The 19,985-nt window shown below is 37.0% G+C and overlaps 2 protein-coding genes across 3 annotated transcripts in view; one reads left to right on the top strand and one right to left on the bottom strand.

Moving 5' to 3' along the window:
* LOC134796348 (protein kinase C, brain isozyme) overlaps positions 1-19,985 on the top strand; it is a 331,434-nt gene that overhangs the window by 36,576 nt on the left and 274,873 nt on the right. The gene's annotated exons all lie outside the window — the stretch shown is intronic.
* On the bottom strand, positions 7,379-9,336 carry LOC134796546 (uncharacterized). Of its 2 annotated transcripts, XM_063768729.1 has the most exons (3): positions 8,972-9,336; positions 8,554-8,693; positions 7,379-8,039 (listed from the first exon to the last, which is right to left on the bottom strand). In XM_063768729.1, the coding sequence occupies exons 1-3, from the start codon at positions 9,048-9,050 to the stop codon at positions 7,500-7,502; spliced, it is 759 nt and encodes a 252-aa protein (XP_063624799.1). In that variant the 5' UTR covers positions 9,051-9,336; the 3' UTR covers positions 7,379-7,499. The 2 variants fall into 2 exon arrangements, 1 of the variants encoding a protein (XP_063624799.1); XR_010144947.1 differs by lacking the exon at positions 8,554-8,693 and having other exon boundaries at positions 7,731-8,039.

Genomic DNA, 19,985 nt, shown 5'->3' with positions numbered 1-19,985 from the left:
GGGGAATTTTGGTTAAACGGTTGAGGATTAGATAAAAGGTTGGTTGTAAAATAGAAAATTAAATAAAATGATGTTAGGCCGAGAGATATTGCGAAAATTTGAGTTGGGTCGACTATAACCTTTTAGAATTTTGAAAAGATCTTAAAGCTAGCAATTACAAACAATATAAAAAAAAATTGGTAGAAAAAGGAAAAATGTAGAACTGGAACAGCTGGTTGCGGTTGTTGGGTAGGAGCAGGTGTTGGCACGGAGGTACTGGAACGGGCTGCTCAGCGTCGTAGGGCGGGTGGGTGTCTTGTCAGGTCCGGGTTTGAGCACGTTGGTGGCGCCAGTGTGAGGGGGCAGGTAGTGGAGCCTCACGGGGATGATGGGAATGAAAAGGCAGGATCCAGAGCGATGAGGGGTATTTATTATTTAAATAAAAAGGCACCTGTAACAATACAGGTTACGTGTTAACAGATAGGTATGTATAAAAACACTTTCGTAATTCAGAAGGTTAGAAATCAAATAACTTACAATATGTGCCTTGGTGATGATGTAGATATATATCTGGAAGGTGTGCAGGGCCACAAAACGAGCACTAAACTGAACTGCACGCACTTATGAATTATTACGTTTACTAATAAAAATCACACTTAAACGGTCGTGTTTAGAAACTTGGGAAGTACAGTCTGTTAGATTAAATGATGTTTATCGATCAGAGTATGTGATCGAACTGGAAATAAAAATCATTGAATGGAATTTGGAATAGGATTTGAATTTCAAAAGGGAATTTAGAATTTGTATGGTGCCAGAAATAGTATGAAGGTCGATAGTGTAACGCTTCGTTACACGCACCGTTACAATTTTATATGTAGATAAGCCATACACTAACATATCAAGCGAAAAAAATGATGCCAACCAATGCTGCCAACGACACGGCAGCATTAGTTACAATTTGTTTACAACTTCATACGCAAATGCGTAAAAGAGACGGCACAATTAAAAGAATACCTAACCAAAACGGCTAGGTAGACGGCTAGTGTTTGTCACTTGCGCGTGAATTTGGTAAATCAGTGATACCACCATAACACGACGGCAAACACTGAATAAGGCGCGAAGCGTAAAACTTATTAAGAAAAAAAAATATCAAAGACTAAGATGTTTGACAGAAGGTGCAAATCATTTTAATGCAGTTGTATGTAGTAATGTACTCGCTACCGAAGTAAAAAGTTTTCATATTTAGTTATGTAAATAAAAGATATTATATTATACTCTTTATTCATCATTTTTCTTATACTATAGAAACATTTTGACAAAAAGGAAACTCAATAACAACAAAATCCTTTATTTTACTAACAATTTTATGTTATTAATAATTGTTACTGTGTGAGAAAATGAAATGCCTGACAATAAATACTAATTTTGTAGTAATCTTTGTATAAACAGCAATATACTTATTTACTTAATTGACGCGACCCGGACAATAATATGGCAGTAAAAAACTTCAATATTAAAATTGAAATTTAAGTATATTTCTTTTATTTGTACGACAAGCACCAAACAACGAATGCAACTTACCATGACGCGTCTGCTATGATAATCTATGTACGCAGTTGGTGCGTCCTTGTCATTCTCGCTGATGAGAACATAAACTTATCTCGTTCTGTCAGCCGGCGAAAATGGCGGCTGGGTTTATTTAATTCAAGATTAAACCGAAGAAAAACGGGTTATTTCAGCTTTTACTTACCAATGATATGTGACGCTGTCAATTTTTTTGCGCTTCCGCGGATAATTTGAGCATTTCAACATAACGCAGGTCAGCATTTTGTTGCTTAATACACGTTATTTGTGGAAAAGTATTAACCGGTGTACACCTTCGCGCTTGCGTCAGGCAGACTGAGACAAACTCGTACACATGACACGAGGTGAGTGCTTCAATTTTGGAACGTGTATAACACATCTACATATAAAATATCATAGTTTGTAACGATGTACTTTTTGAATATTTTATACGGCTACAAATGCCGTTCCGTTTGCGCGGTTTGTGTTTAAAAAAAAGGAAAAGGACGTTAGCTATACGTTCTGGTCCACCAGAAATTGTAGAAAATTAATCAGGGCGCCACTTCCTACGTAACTGTCATATTCCATAAAAAAACTGACACATTTTTGACGTAAAATGCTTAAATATGGCAACAATTTAGTATGAAAAAATTGAGTTCCAAATTATTAATTTTCTACTATTTTATGTCGCACTATAGAAGAGAGCTCTTATCAATTTTGTTTTAATCTGTTTTGTGTGCATGACACTACTACCTACTTATTATGAATTTCAGGTTAATAATGTGCTTTTTCTCAAAAATGGACGGCAAAGTCGACTTTGCCGTTTAAAAAATAGGTTGCGAAGCGCGTAGTTTATGGTCAGTCAAAAATTAAAAAGTTAAAAACATTGCAGTCTCGATTTTGGGACTGCAATGTTGCATACAAATTCCATTATTTGTCGAGTTCCAAACTTTTTAAAAGTTGAAATGGCCATATCAAATGAAGGCACAGGCCCATTAAATATCCAAACAGGGCCCAGTTTTATAAAATTACAAGTTACAAGTTTACAGGCGTTTACTGGCAACACTTGCTCCGTTTTTTACAATTTGCGTTTTATAAAAGTACTGTGTTACAATTTTACAGGTTACAGGTACAAGTGCCTGTAGCTCAACCATAGACGAAAATATGGGAGTTTAATAGTTTTAAACTCATAATCGAACAAGCGTTTTATAAAAATATTGTAAATTACAAGTGTAGGTTGGTACACTTGTAACAAAAACTGACATACGGTCCGAGTCCTGTAACACCTGTAACAGCATAACAGCATTAACAGCGTAGTGTCTCAGTGATTAGCTCCTCGTAATTCTTACTTCGTTTTACGATGTTTCGTTTTTTGAGAGATTCCTCGGAGTCTGACTCAGATGAGGAGAGACCGCGGCAGCGTCGACCAAGGTTGTTTCGGCCCCGAATAAATTTGGACTTTCGGACACCGTTCGAATTTAACGAAAGGTTTAGGATGAACTCCACACAAATGGAGAACATTCTTGCCGAGATTGGCGGTTGCTTGGAATCTCCGACCAACACCAATCAGGCAATGAGCTCGAAGTTGCAGCTCTGCGTAGCCATGCACTGGCTCGGAACTGGCTGCCAATATCATGCTGTGGGTGACATGCATGGCGTCTCTAAGTCAAGCGTGTGCAAAGCTGTGCACGGCGTTGTTAACGCCATTAATAGAAAACTTTTTAATAAAGTAGTCGCCTGGCCAGAGCAGATAAATGAGGTAAGTTGCTACTAGATTTTTACAAAAATAAAATATATATAAATCTGCCAATATTAAACTCTTCAAGTGATTTGGAGAATTGGAGTTACAATATGAACAATATGATTCATTAGCTATCTGGTAAATTAAATTGATTAAAAAAGGTGACTTAAAGCCTATAGTCCTACCTAGTAGGTACTAGCCCACTGCATATTGGGACTTACACAGTTAATATATGACAGGACAGACTATCTCTGCTCAAAGTTGGGAAGAAACATACAAACATTATAAAAATTCATTTTATTTGTTGCAGGTGGTAGCACAATACCATGCAATTGCTGGCATGCCACTTGTGATTGGGAGTGTTGATGGCACCCTAATCGAAATTGACGCACCACGAATCCGGGAAGACCAATTTGTGGATCGACATGGAAACCATTCCATCAATTGTATGGCAGTTTGTGGCCCTACAGGCATATTTTATTTTGTGAGTGCTCGCTGGCCTGGTAGTGTCCACGATAGCAGAGTGCTGAAGAACTCGCAGCTCTTCACAAAAATGGAAGCTGGATGGAGACCATTGCCTAATTGCGTCCTTCTTGGAGACTCTGGATATCCCTTATTAAATTGGCTATTAACGCCCACAGGGGTAAATCTAGACGCCATAGAAGTAGCCCGATATAATCGAGCACACAAGTCAACAAGGCGAGTAATTGAAAATGCTTTTGGCATTTTAAAGGAAAAGTTCCCTTGCCTGAATTATTTAAGGGTTAACCCTACATTTGCCGGAGAAATTTTTAAATGTTGCACAACATTGTGCAACATTGCCCGCACAGTGCAGGACGAAGAGCAAATTCTGCAGGAAATTGCCCATAATAATGATGTTGATGACAACGTAGCAGACAGGAATCTACAAGGCCAGCGCAGACTGCAAGAAATGTTAAATTATTTTAGAAATTAAGAGGAAATATTAACTGCGTGATTTTTGCGTTTATTGTTGCCAATTTTGTATGCTAGGCGTCTATTTACGGCGAATTTATTTGGCCGTTTTTAGCGCACTTTGAAGTAACCTAGTTCTTATAAAATCAAAAATATCAAATAAAGCAAAATGTACAGACACAGATATAGATAATATTGAACTCATATAAAAAAATGATGATGACGAATAAATATTTTTAATTAATAAACCGATTTATGCAATAATCATGTTTTGTTTTATTAAGAGTTCTATCTTGTTTTATTAAGAGTTCTATCTTTTTACCCGAGTACGGCAACGCAAAAGGAGGGTTATGATTTTGACCGTAATGTATGTGGGTAGGTATGTATGTTCATCTGTTCCCTCATAACTTCTAAAGTACTTATTATACTTTGACAAACGATCATTCGAATTGTCTTAATTGTCCGCTGGTTATAGGCTATATGACATTTCAAATATATACATATTGTTATGTTTTGCACCCAGTTTTGCTTGTATGCACCCGAGAAACCATTAATTTCTCGGGTAATTCAAACTATGAATCAACAGATCGGGAGCGCACTCAGGGCATTCTGAACTCTAACGCAGGCACTCAGCGCGCATGCGTATGCGGGGCACTCTGAACGGCGGGCGCAGCCCAACGTCACTAATCTAGGTGCCGCAGCACAGGCAGCCCGACGTCACTAAGCCGTCCAAACCCTGTCCTCATACTGAAAGAGATGGGCGTAGCCCGCCGCACGTGGTGCGCTGCACACGGTCAAAATCCGGGCGCTTTCGGCACCCTCATAGTAAAAGAGTCAAGCTTAGCCCGACGTAGGTGGCGCGCTGTATGCGTTCCAGCACACTGAAAGAATCGGGCGTAGCCCAAGCAAAGCCGTATTTTTATAAATATTTTTACCTAGTAGGTAGTGGGTACTGAGGACGCCCTCGCAAAATTAATATGAAGTGACTTCAAATTAGTTAATAACGAACTTTATGACCCCAAAATTAATTAAATAATAAATAAACCCGTCTACTGAAAATCGCGCAAATTTATAGAGATTCAGAAGATAGCCGTGGTCTAATGCCACCTTTAAAGTTTAAAATCGTGGCATATGACCACGGCTACCTTCTGAATCTTTGTAAACATATATAAAAAATAGAAAATTATATTACGTTGTATTTTTTTATTTAAAAAAATGATACATTTATAATATTTCCTGTATGATAATTTCAGATAAGAATTCTATCTTGTTTCATACAGAGCGCGATTTTCAGTAGTCGCGTTTTAGTTTTTGAACTTATTTTGTATAAATAGTGTGTCACTGGCAGTCTCCAAATATTGACCAGTATACTGCATGCATTAAGCACCTTTATCTATACTTCATACTAATACCATCCATACTCCAAATTCAAGTTTATTAGCCAGTCCCTTAAAATACCTAAATCATAAAATGGATATGGTAAAAAAACAATATTGAACTCAAATACTTTTACAAAGTTGTTTTATTGATACAATCACAGAATGCTATTATACTGATATACAATTACAGAATCAGTCTTCTTCTTCGTAGCGTTTTCCCGGTTTGTTTGCCTTCACCGAAAAGCGATTGGTAAATATCAAATGATATTTCGTACATAAGTTTCGTAAAACTCATTGGTACGAGCCGGGATTTGAATCCGCGAGTGATCGTACATTTTCCAGCATTTTTGGTGCAGCAGAGTGGTGTTAACGGAATTGGTATAGATAATTTTAACTGAAATGGTAAATTAAGGTAAATATTAACGTAATTAACGCTAACTAATCATTAAGGTTGAAATTATTTATTCCAATTCCGTTAACACCACTCCGCTGCACCAAAAATGCTGGAAAATGTACGATCACTTCACTGTTCATTATATTCTAATAACATCACCTTATATTATGGCTCCTCTTCACGATGGGCAAACGCCGGCCACTCCAAGGGACGCATTTACGCGTTAAGGGAGCAAGTGATATTGTAATCTCATTCTACCGCATGGCTGCGTCCCTTGGAGTGGCCGGCGTTGGCCCATCGAGTAGAGGAGCCATTAGTTCTATTCATATTAATTCTAACTAACAATCAAATACAGTAATGTGGCAAAATCGGATACAGGACACTCGTTATTATATGTATACATTTAGCAATAAACAGTTAGAGATAGTTAGGGAGGTCATAACCATATACATTGCGATGTGTTGTCATTACCTTAAAAATATTGATATTTAGTCACTTTGGCCGTTAGTAAATATTTGATGATGACTGTATTAAATATGCTTAGTACAAAAGGTACCATTGTTAAATGCCAGACATACAGGCGAATTATCAACCATCTTAATCTATGTAGTGTGTGTGCATATAAGTACACAATCCTAACAATATTTGTTTTACTTTCCATCAGAACCTCACCTACGACTCACATTAGCGACTACATAGATTAAATAATAACAACTTTTTTATTAAATAATGAGATCAAGATCAACTGCACACTAATCAACAATAAAAATAAATTCTCCAAACCTTAAAAATATTAATATTTAGTCACTTAAATAAAGATCAACTGCACATAGTAGATATTTGATGCTGATTGTAACACATCTTAATCTATGTAATATGTGTGTGTGCATATAAGTAGACAATCCTAACAATATTTGTTTTACCTTCCACCAGAACCTCACCTAAGGTGCTCACACGACTCACATTAGCGACTACATAGATTAAATAATAACAACTTTTTTATTAAATAATGAGATCAAGATCAACTGCACACTAATCAACAATAAAAATAAATTCTCCAAGAAAACCTTAAAAATATTGATATTTAGTCACTTAAATAAAGATCAACTGCACATAGTAGATATTTGATGCTGATTGTATCTCATTTTAATCTATGTAATATGTGTGTGTGCATATAAGTAGACAATCCTAACAATATTTGTTTTACCTTCCATCAGAACCTCACCTAAGGTGCTCACACTACTCACATTACATAGATTAAATAATAACAACTTTTTTTAATTAATAATGAGATCAAGATCAACTGCACACTAATTAACAATAAAAATAATGTCTCCAAGAAAACCGCCTCAGAGGCACTCCAATACTGATGTGACACTAAAGTCTGGCTGCACAGTCGCAAACAGATACATCAGAACAGCAAAGGTGACTCCTAACAATATTTTTACACCAGCTATGCAAAGTCTCTATTTTCAATATGTAAAAGAAGAATAATTATTTATGGAGTTGACTATTCAGAATCTTCCATTTCTTCTAAATAGTCAACTTCATATTGTTCTTCATCACTGCTGCTGGCATCTTCATTCATTTGTTTGCTGTTGTTGTTGCTGTTGGCTTGTTTGGCCCTTTCATTGGAATCTATATTCAGTTCTTTTTCTATTTTTTTAATTTTCAACTCTTTTAAATAGTTTTCCTTCTCTAAAAGCTGAACCATTAAAAAATGTTTTTTATATTTCAGATCTTGCATTCTTTTTTTTTGTATTTTGTGTTGCGGGGCTGCAGTCCGGTTGGTGCTTGTCTTCTTGGCAAGTGCAGAGGCATTGGATGGTTCACCATGTGCTATGTTGTTCGTAGAAGTTAGTCTATTGCCATCAATACCAATGGAATTTAAAGGATTACTATGCCTTTCAGTTACTACTTCACCAGACTCTGCAACAGGGAGCCCTACCAGGACTGGTGACTCCTTCCCGATGATGCTGTACACCATTTCATCGATATTCGTAAATTTGGTGGTTCCACTCCCAGTGGCCCGGCTGTTATCTCGTTTTTTCTATAAATAAAATACAACCATTACTATAGTTAGTAGCTTCTATACAACGAACATATTGAACATACATTCTTTACCATTTGGCCATCAATGCTTTAGAATATTTAATATAAAAACCAGGCAAGTGCGAGTCGGACTCGCGCACGAAGGGTTCCGTACCATAATGCAAAAAAGGGGGAAAAAAAACGCTCACCCATCCAAGTACTGACCCCGCCCGACGTTGCTTAACTTCGGTCAAAAATCACGTTTGCTGTATGGGAGCCCCGCTTAAATCTTTATTTTATTCTGTATTTGTTGTTATAGCGGCAACAGAAATACATCATCTGTGAAAATTTCAACTGTCTAGCTATCACGGTTTGTGAGATACAGCCTTGTGACAGACGGACGGACGGATGGATGGACGGACAGATGGACGGACAACAGTCTTAGTAATAGGGTCCCGTTTTACCCTTTGGGTACGGAACCCTAAAAAGGCAACTTTTTTTTTTCAATGTGATTGACTACTATGCATACGTACCACTGCATTCTTCCTCAAGTTTTGCCAGAATGTGTCCCTGGTATATGTATATTCTTTATTGTTAGGCACCAACGCCAACGATTGTGCCAGGGCATGCATACTTTTCCATGCCAATACCTTGTCAGTTTTTGTTAATGTATCTGAAATATATAGTAAATAGGAAATTGACAATATGTTTGATATTGATTTTATTGATCATTCGTTTTATTTTATCTACTAGGAAACGTTGATTTATTAGCATTCGTCTCTTTATTTAAGTATAGTGCATTCACATTATGGTAAAGTGTACTATTCATAATTTTCGATACACAGCGTACTTATCTTTGAGCCGCTATCGAAACGATACATTTTAATATAATGTAAAACAGTACTTATTTACTTATTAGATAAATATTTCATTAAATCTATCGTGCTTTACCTGAAAACGGCCCAAAAAGTATATCCTTGGCTTCGAACACCGCTCTCAACCACTCGATTTTTCCTTCATTTCTGCCCATTTTTCCAATATTTAAAATTTTACAGCAAACAATAACGACAGTATAACGACAGCATTTAGTAGAGCACAGAGTATCTATGACAGAAGTTTTTTTTTTAAATAGTGATGTCCTTCACACCTGTAGATGTCACATGTAATCGAGATTGACCGTGGTTCTTTACAACTGTAATTATTTGTGTGTATTTATAAAACACCTGTAGCCGTTCACAGTGCATTACAGGTGCCTGTAGCCTGTACTCTTGTAACCTGTAACTTGTAACTTTATAAAACTGGGCCCAGATGATTAGTAATAATTATTATAATGTTGGTACCGCGACTATTTAGCTGCCTCAAATAGCTTGGCGTATTTTCGGCAGAAAAATTAACTTCTATTTTAAAATTAAAAAAATAAAAAGGCGGCAAAGAAAACTTTTTCAATTGTTTCTACTTTTTTCTGTGAAAATATATACGTAAGAACGTTGCTTCTGTAAAATACTCCTATTATATTTATATTTCTTGCACCATTTTTGAGAAAAGCACTTGCTGGCTACTTGCTGGCTTCGGATTCAATTAAACGGACTCCCTAGGTTGTCCGTTTAAAACGAATCCTCAGCCTGCAAGTAGCTACTTCCGAGCCTCGACAATAATGTACTATTATAATAAAGCTATTCACACCTACAAGGTAAATAGGATTTGGCACGACGTGAGGTTTAAGGTTTGAGTTTGCCGCAAATAATATTGGTTACAAACCTAAGAAACTAAATGTACCTGTTTTCTTATTCTGTTATCTCTCTATTGTCAAATAAAGCCATATTATTTCTTCGTATATTCTGATTGCCTGTAAAAATATAGTAAAGTATTTTAAGTTAACAAGTACAAAATTATCAAAACCGATATTAAAATAGAATTTCAGCACAAAATTCTCATCTGCCATTGCGATGCGCTCCGTCAGGCGTAAACAGTGCTCTATGAGACCGAATATCTAAATACCTGTAGTTTGAAAGCATTCGCGTTCAAAGGACTCCAGCACGAAATGAAACGAACGAGCTAAATTAAATTGCTGGAGTTTCCTAGTAATTCCGTAATAAGTTAGGACTAACGCTTCAGGTACTGGTTTTGAATTGCCCCGGGAATTCTCGGACCACCTTAAAATTTGACTCTTTTGATGTAAGGTTAATACGGATAAGTTTGGCTGCGTAACTATAAAATCTACCTTATAGTCTACTACTAACAAATCACCCCGCGTCATTCCCGACCCAAAGTTGCACGCATCACATCACGCTTAGGTACTGCTTTTCCGCGTTGAACCGCGATGGTCAACCTCTGTGCCAGGAACGACCCGGTGCGGTGCCCCCCACCTGCAGACCTAAGCTTCCTTTTTACATAAACTTATATTTTTTTCCAGGTTTAACTTTGCGCTTATTTCAGATCCATCCGTTTTTTGCATAGGTGACAATTTGACAAACAAACAAACTTTAACATTTATAGATATTGGAGAGTTGTGCCTGAATTCAATTAATCATGTAAGCTCTTTAAAAGTTAAACTGTAACTGTATTTATGAAGAAAAGATTAGACGTAATTCTTACAATTACATTGATGCCTTAATTTACTGCGTAGTAAAACAAGATACATAGTAACACACACATGCGTTCTCTATTTGTGAGAGAAAGGTTTACACCCGATGTTATCTTAATCTTCGAGTAATAAATGGCCTCAGTGTTGATCGTCGCCGGGTTTACAGTTTCTCGCAATCCAATACGTCGGTCAATAAGAAAGATTTCTAGATAAGAGAGCCCGCCTTGGAAATTGGAATTTCGTTTCTGACTTTCTATCACACTTGCATAGCCATACGAGCGATAGAGGCAAATAGACGATTTGATGCCGAAGACCGAAGAGTGCGAAGTTGGGGAGAAAAAGTAGGAAAGCGGAGCAATAGCGGAGGATGCAACCGGAATAAACGTTAAGATAAGAGAGAGAGAGGCTTCCGCGAACGTAGGTACTCGTTGCGTATCTTGTGGAGCCTCGTCATAGTGCATAGCCAACGCAACATCTTTACCTCTGCCACTTGGACGGCGTAGACATGTCGTTGCGTCATCGCCCATGTTTTACTCCCATAAGCTCTGGTCTTGTGGTGCTCTTTGTGACACCTTAACCCTTTTCCATAGCCAATGGTACGATTAATCGACCACATACGCGCCAACAGAATTTCAACTTTAGCATTCCGATTTAAGGTTCAAACTAGATTGCACTTCAAATGGATCATCAAAGCTGGATTAATTGAAATATATTTGGATTTTTTTGGGAAACCTTGTACATTGGTGCGGCCTGGAAAAGGGTAAAGACGGCGTTTACAACAGCCTTAAGATTTGCCTAACAACAATCATTAAGCCGAAATGTTTTATGCCAGTAATAACCCCTGAGTAGCTGTGTAAAACGCACCTTTTGCGATGTTCCTAAACTGCGAACCAAAGAGAATATAATTTACATTTTTATGAGAACGCCAGGTGATTTTAAAAGCATTTATACAGACTTGCGGCGGTAGCTGGAAAATTAATATACAATTTCGTTGTTTACTGTTACCCGAAATGTTAGCGGGCGAATGATGCGAACTGAAAATTGAGAACCACTTTTTCATAAAGCCTACAGCGAATTTCAGTTTTACAAAATGTATTCCTTTAGGCAACGTCCCTCAAAGAAACAAGGCGAAAAGAAAATGGAAAAACAATTTCTTTAAGATTCCTCTTAGTTTAATATACGCATGAGTCTCTACGGCGTATGTAGGTAATATAAAGGTCCATCTCATATGTCCAAATGGCAGTCACATGTTCGCGCGTTGGAAAATGGCGGCGATTAGGGTTGACATATAAAAGGAGCAAAATGTCACAAAAATATTGAAATTATAGATGGTCAAGCAAATCTTGTCAGTAGAAAAAGGCGCGAAATTCAAATTTTCTATGGGACGATATCCTTTCGTGCCTACATTTTTCAAATTTGCCGCCTTTTTCTACTGACAAGATCTGGTTGACCCAGTATAATTTGTCCATAATTATTTAAATTTTATATAACGCTGAAAGCGAATCGGTGTAAGTTACCTTATTTATTAGTTTATTCGTGTGTTCCTAGAATATATTCCTGAATTAATATATCGTGCTCGACCCATGTAAATAACAATAAAAAAACTCTACTAAAGTTTTTGGAATTTAAGTTTCGGTATGACCGACGTTCCGGTCGTTTTTCTGCTGTCCGTCGTGCCGTCCGGTTTTTTCTGAAACTGGTCAAAACAGAAACACAAACTTTACATTTTATCGGAGAGTCTACATGAAATGAAGGAAAACCCCAGACGAATCCTGGCAACCCTCAAAGAGGGATCTAAAACGTCACGGCCCGCGAATGGACACTTCTCTTGAGCACTTTGAATCCTTATTCTCCAAATGCCAGTGTTGCTATATTTCAAGAGGTATTTAGGATGCCACGTTCCGCTGAATTGATATTGTTCTGAGTTATTTTTGTTTCGCGGAGCAATGTGGGCATAATGGATTTCGAGATTTTCGAGAATTTGAAACATTTATAGAATCTTGCTTGAGTTAAAATACTCATTGGTTTAATTTAAAATTTATTTCATAATTAAAATAATACATAAACTAAACATAAAAGTAATTAAAAACTAAACTTAAATATAGATATAAACTAAATAAGTTTTAATTAAAATGATTGTAAACAAATATTGGGTGCAATGGAAGACTTTTTTATAATAATCTATTTTTATTGTAACAATACACACAAATCTATTATTTCTAATAAAAATACATTCTATTGGCACTGATGTCTTAGCCTAAATGTAAATATATGGATTTTTTTTAGTTTTAGATATAGTTGGTCAAACAGATCTTGTCAGTAGAAAAAGGCGGCAAATTTGAAAAAGGTATATCGTCTCATAGAAAATTTGAATTTCGCGCCTTTTTCTGCTGACAAGATTTGCTTGACCATCTATATTAAAATTAAGATTGTAAGTTGTGTATCGGAAAACGCCAAAAGAAAAGTAAAAAATTGTGGAGATCTTCTTCTTTCCGTGCCTCTTCCCATTATTTGGGGTCGGCCCTCCTCGTTTTCAAGCGCCAGGTCGGGCGATCCTGGGTTGTCTCTTTGTTCAACTGGGTCTGTTTCAAATCCATTTGATATGGTGGACCACCACGTAGCAGGCGGGCGACCTCTGCCTCTCTTATTATTCGGTAATGCAAGGGCTTTCGTCACGACATGGTCTTCGTCGCGTCTCATGATATGCCCGTACCATCTCAAGCGAGATTCTTGAATCTTGTCGGTGATGGGGGCGACCTTGTAGCTTCCTCTGATGTGTTCGTTACGTACTTTATCGAGTCTCGTCACACCGGCCGCCCACCTCAGCATCTTCATCTCATTGACATGGAGTTTTTGTTCATGCGCTTGTTTGATCGTCCAGCATTCTGCACCATACACCATAGCAGGTCTCACAGCTGTTTTGTAGACCTTGCCTTTAGTCTTTATCGGCACACGGCGGTCACAGAGCACCCCCGAGAGCGACCTCCATCTCAGCCAAGCTACATTTACCCTATGTGATACATCCATGTCCACATTTGCGTCCGCGGACAAAACCGAGCCTAGGTATTTGAACTTGCTTACTTCCGGTACGGGGTGTCCATCTATGGTGATTTTTGACGCTGTCGGCTCTGTGCGGCTATAATTGCATGGCAGGTACTCTGTTTTGCTTCTGCTAATCCTCAAACCATTAGATTCTAGGGCATGCCTCCACATCTCCAGGGTCCGATGCAGCTGTTCCGCGCATTTATCAATAAGTACAACATCGTCTGCATACAGCAGGCACCATGGTAGGGGACTGGATGTCTTTGGTGAGGTAATCCATAACAATGTTGAACAATAGCGGGCTAAGAGCAGACCCTTGGTGTACGCCAACTTTGACCTCGAAGGAGTTGCTTGTACCAGCTAGGCTTCTCACTTGTGTGCTTACATTGTCATACGTATCCTGTGCCAGTGATATGTAGCACTCAGGTATTCTTTGCGATCTCAGAGCTTGCCATACTAGTTTACGCGGCACCCGGTCGAATGCTTTCTCTAGATCTATGAAGACTAGATGTAGATCTTCATGGTTGTTACGACCTTTTTCCATGAGTATTCTCACTGTTTGTATTGCATCCGTGGTTGATCTTGAGGCAGTAAATCCATACTGGTTTTCTGATATGGTCGCATGTTTAAGAAAGCGGTTGTGAAGAATTCTTTCCCAAATTTTGAGCGTATGCGATGTGAGTTTGATGCCCCTATAGTTAAAAAATTGTGGAGATGATGAATACAAAAAAGTCACGTGATAAAGTTTTGATTTGTATTTTTATACTTATAATATTGTTACTTACGTATGACCCCTTCTGCTAAAACGAAATAGATTAACATATTCAGTGCTAGCTCGAGCGTAGCCGATGACATGGGAAAACCTGTATGTAGCGAAAGGAGCCTACGAAGAGACCCCCCTAGCGGGTCGCTGGCAGTGAATGTGTTAAGTACAAATTAAATGAAAGGCTTATACCTAATACACAACAACAAAAACAATATTTTTAAACAAGCAGATACGTCTGCGAGCCATATTCCAAATTTTACATTAAAGGAAAAAATGGAATGGATGGATGGAGTCCTGCCGGAAGCGTTAATTTTTAATTTTTTTCCATTATTATAAAATTAAAAACAATATTGTTATTTTAAGACAAAAAACACGTTTCACTTTTTAATTTATCTTAAACGTCAAATTGAGTTCAAACCAACATTAGAGGAAACTGACGCTGAGAGTAACTCAATTTAGGAATTCCGTTACGCAAAAACAGCAGGCCTTTGGCATTTGGCCGAATCAATATTTAATGACACCAGAGACTAGTAAATAAAGAACACTGAAAACCCCCATACAACGCCGTGACAACCGTCAGCGTCATTGTTGTAGATAGATTTTTAGTTTAGTTTTTTTTACGTAATAAAACTGTCACACTTCTGCTATTTGGGCAATTTTTTATTTTTTGGTAATTTTTTTGTCAGATATTGATACAAAATTGTAGGCTTGAAGAGAGTCTGGTCGGAATAAACACAACATTCAAATTTAGGTTAATAATGTATAATAAATTCCCATTGATTTACAAAAATTCCATACGTTTTAACTAAGTGGAAGATTTTGTAGGACATACGGTGTAATTGCGCTTATGTTGTACATAATAGGGAACTACCTATCCACCAAATTTGATCAAAATCTGAGGAAAAAAAAACACAAAAAATAGCCCATTTATAATTTAAAAACGCATACCTACTCGTATTTTTACTTATCTGACCGTAAAAGATTTAAAGCATAAATTAAGCATTTTAGACATATTCTTCTCCAATTTTACGCATATAATGGAAAAGCATTGATAAACATATAAAATGGAAAAACCTTAAAAAGCGCCACCTACAACACTGATGAGTATCCGGGGAACGCAGTGTTGCATGCAGGTTGTCCGTCTTGAATAGTTGCTAGTCTATCATGAGACCTTCGCTTATTTTATGTAGTATTTTGGGTCTGGCATTAGGGTAATGGTTTTTTAAGTGGCATCAGGTATGACCTTGTGACCTTGCATTTTGGTGGGAGCTTTGACCGACCCTAGACGAAAAGGGTCTTTAACTCTTTATTGGTAATGTTTTGATGATATTTATTTTTTGTATTTAGAATTGCCACCATTTTAAGATTATTGGTGATGGTCTAAGTTGCCTAGATTTTTACAGCAACTACTTGCATTGTGATCTTAGAGCATTTAGTAACTGGAGACGCCTTGGCTGTCATTTTCTGTACAGAACAGTCTGCCGATTTTTACATCAAATGTATGGCTATTTGTACATAACGTACAAATAGCCATGTCAGATAAACGTCAGTCCATACAAAAGTTTGCACAATTGTGCAAGATATCATGCTGATGTCAGTTGTGTTCGAATTGGCCTGTAATTCAAACTTACATTTTGACATCAAAATGAGATCTAAAAGATGTCAATATGTTATCATTCGCTCGCGCGTCTCGCTCGTACCAATACATATACGGACATGTACCAGCGAAATGCACGCACAAATGCTAACTAAAAATGACATCATTTATATTATAGATGTCATTTTGATGTCAAAATGTACGTTTGAATTGGCCTCCATATTGCCTTCTCATGTTGCTACGGATTCTACGCCGTAGCATGTAGCAGGTCTTTATTTATTATTTCGTAGCGACAATCTGGCGTAGCGACGAAAATGTGTTTTTGACTGTTTAAACACATTTACTGCAGCGACCCGCTACGGGTTCTTTCGTCATTGTCATTGCATTGATTGTTGTCACATTTATTGTTAAAATTAAACATATATACATTTTTTATAATGTTTTTTTTACAGATGATACAGCATATTAAGATCAACTACTTTTTTAAAAGAAGTTTTGATTACTTAGGTACCTAAAGAGTCTTCAAATTTCTGTGGAATTTGAAACAAGAACCTTCCTTGATTGTAGACAAATACGAACCTTAATTGAATAAGACATTAATTTATATTTTTCCTCTTTACAGGTAAGAAAATACACTGGAGACTTGGGCCACGGAAATAAAGGTGCAAATTTATTATGCTTTTGAGAAAAATAACAGTCAATCTATATACATACCTGGGTATACTGGGTCTAAATTTTGAAAAATATACACGAAATACCTATAAGAAATCTCAGTCAAGCGTGATTCATTGCTAAAAATTGTGTAATCTACGGAACTCTTGGAACGCAAGTCCGACTCGCACTTGGCCGGGTTTTTTTTTTAAATATTATTGTACGTAAGTGTGTAAGTTTGTCTATCTAATTAATTTTTCACTCATCTCCTCGAAAGTTAGCCGGACGAGATTCCTTATAGGTATAAGTTCGCCTTTGTACCTCTATAAGTTAGAACGTACCTATTTTCAAATAATGACAGCTTAGTCCCTTAAATGGTTTCTCTTAAATAGGGGTAGTACGGGGCTGAAAGGACCGAGGACTTGAACTGCACATGCACATGTGACCCTGTAAAGTGTAATGTATCATGTAACACCTTCATATTACTGCGTTACTATGCTGTCCTAAACCGATTTTTAATTTTGGTATAAGGCTACGATAGTTGACTCTTCTTACCCCGAACCTTTTATTGTATGGTGCACAATAAAGAATACTTTTTATCCCCTCACATATCTAAAACCCCTATTATGTCGTCACAATCCTAACAATGAGTTAAAAGTGTCCCTTCCCGACAATTGGGGTTTTTGATGTAAATTGCTGGAACCTCATTTACATATATTAACTCCTCATTGTCATGGGCATGATGAAGAGACGAGGGTGTAACGTGGTTAAGCATTGTTATTGTATATTTTTTTTATAATGTCTGCGCAACGAGTTTTGCTTAATATTTGCAAATTGGCTTTTTTGAAATACTAAGTACTTGGATATTTTAGAATTAATTGGATCTGTAAACAGTCTCAATTTTTCAAAAAGTGTTACAGGTTTGTATTGTATTGTAGTACGGGCGATTTTCCGCAACTCGCCGTCCTGCGCCTATTTTGCGTGATAGGGGGTGGGCTAGTCCTGCCAGCCCAGCTCCTCGAGGAATCCTATCAAACCTTTGATGTTGAGTAGGACCTCGGGGAGGTCAGGTTTATGAATTAAAAAGAAATAATTAAGAAGGATGCGTGTTCGGTTCTCGCTCAAGGCGACACAAAATAGTCAAAGCTTAGCTACGAAGCTAAACAGATACTAGAATGTAGTGAAAACAGTGGAGCTTAGATCTAGTGGAAAAACAACCTTATTCTCATACTGTTCCGGTCATCTAACTTATCATTCTAATTTTGAAAACGTATTCCATTGCTCTCGCTTAACGAAGGCAGTGGCATAAAATCGAATTAGTATTACATTGGTACACTCTGCCGTTTCTGAATATCAGCCAGAAGCAATTGAATCCCGAAACAATACGCTAAGTGATTATCCCAATTCCTACCAAGATTGGCCAGCAATTGTGCTGGGTGCAAATTGCCCCAGGTTCCTCATTTACATAGGCTCAAGTAGTTTTGCTCAGTAACGGTTCCAATTTGAGACTATAACAATTTACTAATTTAGTTTATGTTTAAGCTAGTGCCGGTATAGAACTATTGTTACCTTAAGAGGAAGGTATTTATGTAATAACTACATAGTCTTGAGTTATTCAGGCCAATTCGAACGATTATATTATAGTATAATTAATTGTATTCGATTATACTATAATTAATTGTATTAAGGATGACTCACGCTAGACCGGGCCGAGGCCGGGCCGAAGCTTCCGGCGCTTCGTCTTCTATGGAAAGCACCACGTGATCACCGATCAGCCGTCATAGAAAATGTCATGTCGGATGCCTCGGTTCTAGCGTGAGTCAATGAGTCATCCTGTCAATGAATCTGTAATAAGTTTTTGGCAAAAATTTCATTTTTGGTACAATCTTTTATCGCTGACTGTACTTTTCTTACGACAGACAACTAATACTCATCGAGACAATTCTAAAACCCCTAACACAATTAGGTTGCGCTGTTTCATCACAGAGTTCCTATGGCCACCTCCTGTCTCCATCATCAAATCAGCTCGATGGTACCATAATATTGCATTGTCATCCGATTTATACATGCATGCAAAATTTCAGCTTAATCGGAAACCGGGAAGTGGATCATCTGAATAAATTATTTATTTATTTATTTATTTTTTAGGTCATGTCAAACTTGGAATTTTTATCATATATATCAATATCCAATAAGCCCCACAATATATCACATTCTGCATTCAAAAATACCGTTCCACTTCGCCCAGGGCTGGATTTTGATTACACAATTAGCAAGTCACCACTCGATGTGGCCACTCTAGATCACAGCCGAGGCCTTGGCCCCTTTAATATTCAATTAGCTATCAAATCCCCGGTTTGGGGCGACATGTTTCCCACAGCGAAATATACTATTGCTACTACTAGGCTCTAATTGAATTAACTCCCAGTTTATTGAAATTTGAAGTATTAATTGAAAGGATAGCAATTTCATTATTATTGTTTGCTTGACGGTTTATTTCGTTATTTAGTGGATATATCCATTTGGTGGAAAAAGGCTTTTTATTTACATTAACTAAAGCTAATTATTCCCGAAAAAACCTTTTAACTTCGAAATAATTAAATTACCTATTTTAGTTAATGTCTAGTCAGTCAGTCAGTTCTGAAAGTACGATAAGAGCTTAAAAATTTTAGCTATGATATGTTTGAAAGACGTTTTTATATCAATAACGCCATTAAAGTTCATCGACACTATAATACGTTTGTCTGTTAGGTACTGTAGATTCTACAGTAATATATAGTAAATTATAAATGACATAATTATTAGTAAAATTAATATATAATTGAAGGTTTCGTTTTGTTAGGTGTAAATTGTAACATTTTTTAAAATCATTATGTATTGATTTATTCTTGTATATAAGTACGTGAAATAAGTTTACTATGTTAGGATCAGTTATTATATTCACTTAATTTTATTAGTACTTACATAAATTAATCAAGATAAAAGTACCTATTAATTATCGTTTTATTTGCTTTCTATTGCGACTTTACCAGCAGATACAAGTATAATTTATTATTATTTTGTAAACTTTTTCAGCGTTGCAGCTGGATTTGAAACCTCCTACAAAAAAGGTGTTCTGATTTCGGTGATAAATTATACTTGCAGCCGTCCCTTGAATATTCAACGAAACCCTTTATCCAAAACCAGAACACAATCAGCAGGACAAAAACAAATTCGATTCTAATTCCAGGCAACAGGTCATCAAGCGATGACCTTGATATTCAAATCCGGCCCTGCCTCCCTTTTGAACGAAACTCCGCAATCAAATACACACCTTAACATTTAG

This window comes from Cydia splendana, chromosome 13 (assembly GCF_910591565.1).
Source record: "Cydia splendana chromosome 13, ilCydSple1.2, whole genome shotgun sequence".
Lineage (NCBI taxonomy): Eukaryota > Metazoa > Arthropoda > Insecta > Lepidoptera > Tortricidae > Cydia > Cydia splendana.
This window is presented reverse-complemented; position numbering and strand designations above follow the sequence as displayed.